Source organism: Salvelinus namaycush, chromosome 29 (genome assembly GCF_016432855.1).
Source record: "Salvelinus namaycush isolate Seneca chromosome 29, SaNama_1.0, whole genome shotgun sequence".
In the NCBI taxonomy this organism is placed as follows: Eukaryota; Metazoa; Chordata; class Actinopteri; order Salmoniformes; family Salmonidae; genus Salvelinus; species Salvelinus namaycush.
The window spans coordinates 9,942,473-9,953,765 of NC_052335.1; the positions used below are offsets into that span (position 1 = coordinate 9,942,473).

General features: G+C 43.3%; 1 protein-coding gene across 1 annotated transcript in view; it reads right to left on the reverse strand.

Annotated features, from left to right (window-relative positions):
* LOC120024417 (potassium channel subfamily K member 10-like) overlaps window positions 1-6,367 on the reverse strand; it is a 23,544-nt gene extending 17,177 nt beyond the window's left edge. Inside the window, exons 1-2 of the mRNA XM_038968656.1 lie at window positions 6,313-6,367; window positions 1,723-2,108 (exon numbers count right to left, since the gene is read on the reverse strand). Coding sequence (XP_038824584.1) covers window positions 1,723-2,108; window positions 6,313-6,367 — 441 coding nt within the window. The remainder of the gene's footprint in view (window positions 1-1,722; window positions 2,109-6,312) is intronic.
* Between the last annotated feature and the right edge of the window lie 4,926 nt (window positions 6,368-11,293).

An 11,293-nucleotide genomic window follows, 5' to 3' on the forward strand; every position in this document is an offset into this window, starting at 1 on the left:
TAAGGGAATTAGTGCTGAGTTGCCTATTTTGGCTCGGGTTCTCTGCAGGAAAAGATCCATTCTGCATTCCAAGCATTACGGGCCCCCAGCAGGACCCTACGAAGGTGGTGAGCATTAGCAACTGCATTGGCATCCCTCTATTCCCCAACATTGTTTTTTTCCCAGAGAGGAATTGATTTAGCCCATTTCCCTACTACTTCAGAGTTCTACTGTAACTAAGATAAATTACCACCTCTTGTTTCGCAGTTAAAACAGTTCAAAACAAAAACAATTACAAATCCTCTCACTTCCAATCATTGCCCAAGCCCAAGATCCTTGAGTTATTGTGAGCGAAGTGTTTCCAATTCATTCACGATTAAAATTCACCCTGGCACCCATGTGTTTCAATGTGTATTGTTGGTGAGCCGGCCAGGAGAAACGTGGCTTGGTGCCATACCGTGCGTTCATTATCATCCGGGGTTTTCATGGACAAGGCGTCGATATCTGGCTGATCCAAACACTTGAGTGTCACTCTGGTTGTTTTATGAGGAGCTGGAGGCATTCGGCCCTGAGAACCCTGTCGGCCCTTGCAGAAGTGAGAGTGCTGCAGTACAAGTCAAATTCTCAGTTTATGATGTTCCTCCTATCCAGATTAACCTATTTTTATTTTTTATTTTTCAGGAGGTGAAACCTTAGATTGTAGCAACTATTGTTTTCTGAAAGCTGTCTTGAGCTCGGTCCAAGACGTTTGTCTCAATATAGACTAAAAGGGAGCAGGACTTGAAGAAATGGCAGGCATACCCTTGCAAGTCAAATTGATCAAGGTGACTCTAAATAAGGAAATCTATAGAATTACTTTAATGTAAAAGGCATACAATTACAGTGACAGCGGTCCCTGCCAACTTTCCTATAAGCTATCGGCCTGATGAAAGAAAAACAAATGTATATTGGTGCTGACAGTTACATAATGTATTCTTCATTGTATGGGCATCTATCATAGCTATCCCATGGTACAGATGAAGTATTGCCATGCATATGTGACAGACAGGTTTGAAACTAAGTCTGTGTTAGCCTCCTGAGCTAAAGCCTAGGCATTCGCTTGGGCAGATAACACAAATCTTCAAGATCAATCAAGCGTGGTTCCATGAACCACCTCTGTTACACATCCACCTAGGTATAGTAATTGGCATTTGGCCATTCTGATATATATTCTCCACCTCTCCTCAGTCGTGTCTCTGAGCCATTGTTATGCCAACCATATTCCCTGTGAGGCGCTAGCAATAATGAGTGTCTTTAGGCATCACAGTTAGGAGCATTTGGTAGTGGCAGCCAAGGCCTGAACGACGTCACATGCTGGCACTCAGACTGCTGGGCATACTGGTCAAAATAACACACTCGTACCCTGTTTATCAATCACAGTACTGTACACAGTCACCCACAACGTGGTGGTCAGTGGTCACTTTCAATTCAGTCTGACATACAGCTAAACTCTATAGTTATGTTGATACACAAGCCGGTTTATTGTGGTTTGTATCCAATTTCAGGATGGCTGGCAGTGTTTACTGTGTAGTGTATGTGTGTCTGGAGGGGGGGGGGGGGGCTTAAATAACATTGGATCGATACAGAGTTCAAGTTTCAGTAGACTTGAGTCCCCACTAGGGACCCCAGACAGAGCTGAAGGAGACAGGAAAGCTCCAGTATTGACTGCAGACTGACCTAGTGGCTGCTGTTGTCTTTCCTTACCTTGATAAGCACCTCCAGCTCCGCCGGTGAGACACAGGGGTGCTTCTGCAGGAACGCCGCCTTCTCTGCGGTGATGGTCACCTTCTGGTTGCTCTCGAAAGGCTGCTCCAGGGCCCGGAACATCAGGCCTCCCCCCACCAGATAGGCAACCACCACCACAAACACCGCCACCACGGTCTTCCACTTCATGACCGTGAAAAGGGGCGAGCCATCCTCGCCCACCGCCTCCATGCTGGCCACCATGCTGGCAGGTCGCGATGGAGAGAGCCGGGGCACTGTGCAGCCCATGGGGTTCTGCATGGTGGCCACACTGGCCTGGACCAGGCTGGCACTCATCATGCCTGGCTGGACCTTCTTGGGCGGGAACAGGTTGGTCTGGACCGCCACTGCAGAGAAAAACATGAAATGTTATTGTTAGGTGCTGCAATAGAGGAAAAGTGAATATGTAGTCATGTACTGCACAATCCAAATGTAAGCAAATGGGTGGAATAAAAAAGAACCCTACAACCCTACAGTATGTAAATAAGTTTAATATATTGTCTGTGTACGATTTCTACATGGAACTGGGCTTGATTTTTTTGGGCAGTTTGGGCTTAAGAATGTATTTCCGTCTATCAGCCACAGGAGTATGACAATGAAATATAAATGGAGTTTGTCTTGATATTGAGGTTTTGAGCAGCACAGGGAGAGAGAGAGAGAGAGAGAGAGAGAGAGAGAGAGAGAGAGAGAGAGAGCGAGAGAGAGAGAGAGAGAGAGAGAGAGAGAGAGAGAGAGAGAGAGAGAGAGAGAGAGAGAGAGAGAGAGAGAGAGAGAGAGACTTCCAAAAAGCATTTGATTCTATTTGGCATACAGGACTGTTCTACAAAGTTATTGAAAGTGGTGTAGGGGGTAAAACACATAACATAATTAAATCAATGTATACTGGCAATACGTGCAGCATTAAAATTGGTAAGAAAAGAACAGAATTCTTTAACCAGGGGCGGGGCCTTCGTCAGGGTTGTAATCTGAGCCCTGCACTCTTCAATATTTACATCAACGAATTGGCCACTATTCTAGAAAAATCCTCAGCCCCTGGTGTTAGTCTACACAATTCAGAGGTTAAATGCCTACTCTTCGCAGATGACCTATGCCTGCTGTCACCCACAGCACATGGCCTACAGCAGAGCCTGGACTTGCTAGAGCAGTACTGCCAGACCTGGGCCCTGGCAGTAAACCCCAAAAAAGACTAAAATAATTATTTTCCAAAGAAGATCCAGATCTCAGGGAATTAGACCAAAGTTCTCAATTGGTACAAAATATATAGAGTACTGCACACACTACAATTACTTACAATTACAATTAGCTCAACTGGACACCTTAATGAGGCAGTGAATGAACTGAGAGAGAAAGCAAGCAGGGCATTCTACACCATTAAAAAGCAAATTCAAATTCAAATACCTATTAAAATTTGGCTAAAACTAATTGAATATGTCATTGAACCAATTGCACTTTATGGCAGCGAGGTGTGGGGTCCACTTGCAAAACAAGATTTCATCAAATGGGACAAACACCCCATTGAAACCCTGCATGCAGAGTTCTGTAAGATTATCCTACATGTCCAGAGGAAAACTACAAACAATGCATGCAGGGCAGAATTAGGCCAATATCCACTAATAATAAAAACAAAAAAGAGCAATTAAGTTTTGGAAACATCTCAAATACAGTGACCCCCTCTCATATCACTACCAAGCCCTGCAATGCCAAGAGCTGAGCAAAGAAAAGAGTCCCCTCATCCAGCTGGTCCTGGGGCTGAGTTCACAAACCTGTTCTACTAACACACTGAAGCCTCAGGACTAGAAAATCCAATCAATCAGGATAAACCAAATTACAACACAGTCAAAACAAAACTATATTGTTTATTGGGAAACACAAGCACAAACACAAAGCAAAATGCAGTGCTATCTGGCCCTAAATCGACAGTACACTGTGGCTAAATATTTGACCATGGTTACTGATCAAAACCTTAGAAATACCTTGACAGAGTACAGGCTCAGTGAGCACAGTATTGCCATTGAGAAGGGTAGACACAGGAAAACCTGGCTCCCTGTAGAGGAAAGGCTGTGCAACCACTGCACAATAGCAGAACCTGAGACGGAGCTGCATTTCTTGACAAAATGTCAAAAATATAAAACAATTAGAGAGTGTCATTTCCCCAAATTTGAAACCCTTGTTCAAGGTTTCAAAGACCTCTCTGATGAGAGTAGGCTCCCAGTCCTGTTGGGGGAGGATGCAGAGAGCTGTGGGTTGGCAGCGCACTACATTGCTGCCTGCCATAAGTTGAGGGACAGTGTCTGACAAACCAATCAACCTGCACATGTACTTTACTGTATGTTTATTGTTATTGTTGAATGTATGGTTATTTTGACACTTGGTTATTGTTGTTACTGTTGTCCCATTGACAATTTTGATTCTCATTTTTATTTTTATATTGTAAATATCCAGTCAATAAAGCAAATTGAATTGAATAGAGAGAGAGAGAGAGAGAGAGAGAGAGAGAGAGAGAGAGAGAGAGAGAGAGAGAGAGAGAGAGAGAGAGAGAGAGAGAGAGAGAGAGAGAGAGAGAGAATCGCTAATGTGTTCTGTGGGCTTTCTGAAAACCCTTTATTGTTAAAGGGATACTTCGCAATTTTGGCAATGTGGCCCTTTATCTGCTTCCCCAGAGTCAGATGACCTCGTGGATTCCATTTTTATGTCTCTGCGTGCAGTTTGAAGGAAGTTGCTAACTATCGCTAGCACAATTGCTAACTAGCATTAGCACAATGACTGGAAGTCTATGGGTATCTGCTAGCTATCTGCTAGCACACTAGCAGATACCCATAGACTTCCAGTCATTGTGCTAATGCTAGAAGAATGCCAAAATCCCAAAGTATCCCTTTAAGAGCAGGCATCTCAGAGCAGTGGCATGGAGTGTTCCATCAGCACACTCCATCAGCCAGTGGATTCACATACTCTGGCGATATATGGCTGGCAGCCCCAAGCACAGGCTGAGAATGCTATTTTTTATGGATAAAAAAAAAGCCTTTATATATGAAATAATCATTGGTTGATGAACGATTTCCTAATGCTGTACTGTCTGAATGATATTTGAAGAAAATCCAGGAGTTTTCTGTTTGTCCCCTTGTGATGCCTTTGTAGTTATAAACATCCACAATTTACAGCCAAAGCATTCAAACATGTTTTCCGGCTGTGTTGCTTCAATTTCATGCTTATACCTTCAAGGTGCTTACTTTCAACATTACATTATGTACTATTAAGAGTCGTCAAAGTTCTGCCACATCCCACTGTATACTAGGTTTTGATTATGAAAACAAATATAATTAATTAGTGGTGGTGATTTATGTAACCATTCAACCACACTGTGAGGAAAAACATTCACTACACTGGTCTGGCAGGCGCAAATAATTTTGATGACCAACGCTCAACACATTGCTGGCTGCATGTAGACCATAAAAAACGGCTGACATTTCTCCCAAAAGGTCATACCGATGAAAACAGATAGCCACCTGCTGCACTGGTGGCTGGAGAGGCGGCTGGGTAAACATTTGATCGTGAGCGAGAATAGAACAGCCGCATTGACGTGCCATACATGCAGGATTGGCGGGAACTACCCATGCAGAGCTCCAGCTCTACCTAAATCCGATGAGGTAATGTGTTTTTACCCCATCTCTCAATGCATCACAATACTGCACCAGCTGTAACACACCAAGTGCTCCTTTATGACATTATATTACTGACTGACAGTTCACATTAGCCATTTCGCCTTCATCTCAACCGACATGTTTTAGACTAGAGTCCGGCCATGGTCAATTCCCCTCAAAAACAACATAAACAAGGAATCAGACCTTGATTGGTGGCTAAATTATGTTAAGATACATTTATACATAACATGGCAATAGGAAACGTGCTACCAGCATGAGGAAGACTAGCTACAAGGAGTCGTGCCTATCCCTGGACCTAATCTGATGGGAATGCCAATCACCAAAACAGCCGTGCGCTTTCTAAATCAAGTTGAATAGATGAAGCTCATTAATGGCAGGTAGCGTTATCCCTCGCCATGTCTCCTAGTTTATCTATCTGGACAATGTGTGCTGCTTTGGCGCGTTGCAGGCAGACAGTTTCCCCTCGGCACATCAGTGCCCACCAAATGTAGTATCTACATCAACAATAAATGTACTATATTCTTTAGGGGTGGGATCAGAGCTATAGCCAACATGTGGCTCTAGGTGTTATTAAAGGTATAATAAGGAATCATAAGGAAAACAGCTGTGGTATGCGCCATTCCTCGTTGGACATTGGTCATGCAATGCATGATCATGTTTGTGGTGCACTCAATCACTGCAGTTATAAATTGACTTAGCCTATGTCAATAACACCAATGTATGTGTATCAATACATTTCCAACTTCACCTATAGTCTAATGATACAAATGTTACTTTAAGTATGTACAATTAAACGAAATAACCTATATTGACTCAATATTGGAAGCATTTAACTCAATCGATCTGCTTTCATTGATTACCCGACAAACGTTCCAAACGGTGAAATACAAACCTGGCGTAGGGTTGGGATTCCCTGGTTTTCTTGGGTTCTCCGTGGGAAATTTCATCTTGATTTTCGGTTTGCCACAATGGACCAAACCCTTGCCGAAAACAACTGACTGGAAAGAAAAAAGCCTTGTCTTTATGTAAAATCTTTCAACGCTCTTTCTATTGAATCCTTTGTTTTTAACCGAGAGAGAATGGAGAACGGTAGGGAGTAAAAACACATCATCCGTGTCTTCTTTTGCTCTTGTCAGTGAGAGCGAGGTGCACACCCGGGTAAAAAGGTAATTATGAGCTCTCCTCTCCCCGCAACAGACTCTAGTAGGAACAAGAGCAAAGCGCACACCCACTATTGCTCGTTGCACCACAGTCCACGGCTGTCCTTTTTTTTATTGTAAACAACGACAAAACGCAGGAGGAGTCGGAGCTCCAACAGCGTTGACGAACTTCACGATTACATGTTCAATAATTGCTCTCTTGACCGCTGCAGCAAAGACTTAAGCAGGGCTGTACAAGCCTATGGTATCCAACGGTCGCGCTGCGCGTGCGTCTCTCTCGCTCTTTTTCATGGTAGTGCGAGCTGGCGTATTCTCACGACAACACTCCAAATCGAAGAGGCATATGCCAGCCAAAGTTCAGCATGGAGAAGTCGGGATTGCCAGCATTTTTGACGGGCAAGGCATTGGCTAATACACCTTGTCGTGTGTGCCGTCCTACAAAAAAAACCTGACACTTGGATGAGGCTCACGGAATAAAGCTTCTTTATAAGGGAGACTGAATGCGGGAGCCCCCATGTAACTGGCAGATAGTGGTCCCTGCGGCAAAGCTTTATCATAATAACCTGTGCTTTGGGACATGTCATTGCATCATCCAAACATGCAGAAGAAATCAATCACATATGGATATCCTTGCCCACCTCTTCCACTTCTCATTGTTTAAGTTGTACTGTTACGTTAACATTTTGGGCGTAAAACGTATGTTTTGGTGCGTCAGACAATGCATTGCCATGAGGATTCATATTACCGTGTTGCAAATAATTGGAAGTCAATTGAAAAGGATGATATTGTGATCCGAAAATACTGGATTGTTTTTCCATGTGCCAAACATTTGTTATGCTTGTGACTCCACTACACATCAACAAGACAAAACGTTGTTTTGTCTTGTTGGGCTCTAACAAATGTTAGAGCCTTTTGTTGAATTATTGGCCTATTGCATAGATTATATTTGTCATTGATTATACCCACAATGTTAATAAATTCATGACTTGAAAGGGTATTTTAAGTTGTAACTGTAAATACATGAATGTATATTGACATGCGCCAAGTAGAACACCGAATATGAGCACTCTGAAATGGACATGCCGCCGCATTATTTCAGCACCATGGACAGCTCCTCCGGGCGTTGGACGAATGGTGCGCTGATGTGGAACCTTCATACTGTAGTTCATACCTCTCTCGCTCTCTCATCATATCTCCCTCTCTCTCTACACACATACACACTACACAGAACCATGGGCTTTTCATTAAATATTCGTTGTAGTCTTTAAATAGCTTAAAAGACTTCAGAGTACTTCAAATGCAAATGTCCTGCGAGACAAGTGTGCATGAATAATGCCAAGTACAGCAACCTGGTCTCAGACTAGATGTAACATAGTACACATAAATCCGGGAGACTTAAATAGTATCAAATGTTATGTTTGTTATGGTTACATAAGTCAGATGGTACCATAAGGCAAAACTAAAGTAGGATGGATATAACGCTAACTTCTAGAAACCCAAAGGTATGGAGTTTGAATCTCATCACTGATAACTTTTTAGCTAATTAGCAACTGTACAACTACTTACTAATTTTTAGCTACTTTGCAACTACTTAGGGTGTTAGCTAACCCTTCTCCTAACCCTTACTTCTACTAGCTAGAATTCGTAAAATATCAAATGTTTAGAAAATTCTTAACATATTGTACATTTTGCAATTCATAACTTATTTGAATTTTAATTCGGGTCTCAGATTTACGTACAGAATAATACGAAATTCTCTGAGACCAGGTTGAGCACAGTGGAGAGAGTGATCATAATGACTATGATGGATGCGATGATGAGGGGATGAGATTGCAAAGTTATGCCCAGCAGGTGCTTCTATCAATGCATGCTTTATTCAACTCAGTGCTATAATGTGGGGCAGCAGGTAGCCTAGTGGTTAGAGCGTTGGGCCAGTAACTGAAAGGTTGCTGGATTGACTCCCCGAGCTGACAAGGTAAAAATCTAGCGTTCTGCCCCTGAACAAGGCAGTTAACCTTCCCCGGTAGGCCATCATTGTAAATAAGAATTTGTTCTTAACTGACTTGCCTAGTTTAAAAAAAAAATGCAAATGAATCTGTGTTGATAAAAAAATACCTCTTTGAATTTCAGACAAAGCTATTGAAAGATTATTGGAATCTGTGTGGGTAGCTGGACAGGTAGGATGACTGACAATGGTGAAGGTGAACAGGTGACAGGAATGGTTGAGACTGAGGCAGGAATTCCTTTAACTGCAACAAAGTGGTATATTTACTGGGTAGTTTGTCTGTGCTGCATAACAAATGAAACAGAATAACATGTATCCAAGCAAATTCATAAATCACAAAAGTCAAATCATAACAATCACTCATTATTAACATAATTAGGTCATTCAGCAATTCAGTTCAATAAGAATTCAACAGGAATTGTGATTGAGTCATTTAGGCTCATAACTATTCATCATAATCATGAGAATAATAATACAAATAAATCAATCAGTTATCAATTATTCAATCTACAATCTCAATCAATTTGATACCAGGATTGATCAATTCAGCAAATCATTACGTTTCATACTTCATCCTTCCAGGTTAGTCTTCATATGTACATGTCATTTCATTACATTTCAACCATATGTCAATGGCATAATCGGCCCGTAATGATCTATAGGGCCGTGATCATTGTCCATTAACATAACACAATAGGTTTGAAGTGTGCGCTCCAAGCCGCGCTCCGCGGTAATAACTATAAACAATAACCGATGGCCCGCTCTCCCGATCGCAACAGAAAGTTCAGACGAAAGGTACATTCGGTGGACTTACGTTGATTCACGGACGCACAGAATGTCTGGATTGTACGGAGTTGAGGAAGAGAAAGCAGTGAGATCGGGCGATGGCGACTTCATCCTTTTAATGAGTTGAGATCTGTCGGACATTTCCACCTGACCTATTTAAAGCGCCCCTGGCCCAGCTGAGCAGGTGTCCATGAATTAAAGGTCGATTCCACCAAATCCATGGGCCTTTCTACAGCTATACTGTTTTCTGCTCAATCTACAGTCGAAGTAGGCCTCCGGGCATGTGTGTGTGAGGGGGTCACTTCCAGTACTTGGGGGTGGGAGGGATGTGTGGGACAGCGAGGAGAGGTCTTACTATCTTCCTGGCGGGTGGGAAATGGGGAGGGTGGGGATTGTGGGAGGAGGGAGGGAAAGAGGTTCTTCTTATGGTCAATCACACACTGCCATGTCCGAATTCTACCATTCAGCAACTGATCATGTAATAACTGACTAAATCAAATCAAAGTTTATTTGTTGTGCACACCAATTAGCAGGTTAGCAGGCTTCCCAGGTCTCCTCCGAGCGCTTGAACCATTCGTCCACCGCAGGAGCCTCGATCTGGCTCTGATGCCACGGTGCCAGAACCCGGCTGATACCCCAGTACGCACTGGAAAGGAGAGAGGTTAGTGGAGGAGTGGAGGAGTGAGTTTTGGGCCATCTCTGCCCAGGGGATGAATGTCGCCCACTCCCCCGGCCGGTCCTGGCAATATGAGGGAAAAGGGCTACCTAAGTATGGTTCCCAATCAGAGACAACGGTAGACAGCTGTCCCTGATTGAGAACCATACCTGGCCAAAACATAGAAATACAAAAACATAGAAAAACAGAACATAGAATGCCCACCCCAAATCACACCCTGGCCAAACCAAATAGAGACATAAAAGGCTCTCTAAGGTCAGGGCGTGAGAACTCATCCAGTCTTCAGGACTAAACTGTTGTGCTGAACCACCCTTGTTACACTCAGCATGTTTAGACAGATTAGAAACAGAGGAGGGAAAGTTGGAATTGAACTCTCAAAAAAAGCGTGCCATTGAAAGGAGTGATTACTGGGGTAGGGGTAAATGTGAAAGTTGACCAACTGAGGAGGAAGATTCCCGGTGTTTGTGATGCTCGTCGTTTGGCATGACTCAGACTGTTCTTTTGAGTTTTGATGTTGAGTCTTTGCCTGACGCCAAAATCCAAGCTGGCTTCCCTTGACACTTTTTTTTGTGAGCCAAGATCATTCACAGTTGAGCTCGCTCAGCTTAGCTCAATGCTGATTGGCACATTTCTTATACTTTATTTTATCAAGGGGGGCTAAATGCTCGCTGGCTTTCCTTGCCTTCAATGCTACGGGCAGCAACAATGTCATGCTCGTTTGGACCAGAAAAAATCAGATAGATGGCCTACACGTAGAGAGACAGAGGGGCCCTGTTTCGCTCGCTCGAATGCTTTCTCCTGTGAGATACATTCAGCCTCTTGCGAATTGAAGGATAATTATAAAACATAGAGAGTTTTTACAATTATTTTCTTGGTCAATTTTTTGGGGAAGCCTGGCTTCCCTTGGCATCCATGAATACACACCACTAGTTGTTACAGGTGTCAAGCTTATGGGCATGTGGCAGCAATGTGTAGGAGGGAGGTTCCTAGGTGTGAGAAGTGTGCAGAAGGGCATGAGACAAAGAAATGTGTAGCATTGGGGAAAGTAGTGGTATGTGTTAATTGTGGTCTTCCCATGGAGCTGGGGATCAGAAATGTCCGGTGCGAGAGAGGCAGGTTGAGGTTTCCAGGGTTAGAGTAGTGCAGAAGTTGTCATATGCTGAGGGAGTGAAGAAAGTAGAGGACAATGGGTCAATGGGAGAGATCGTGAGAGGAATGGTGTGAGTAGTAGATCTGTACCAGTACA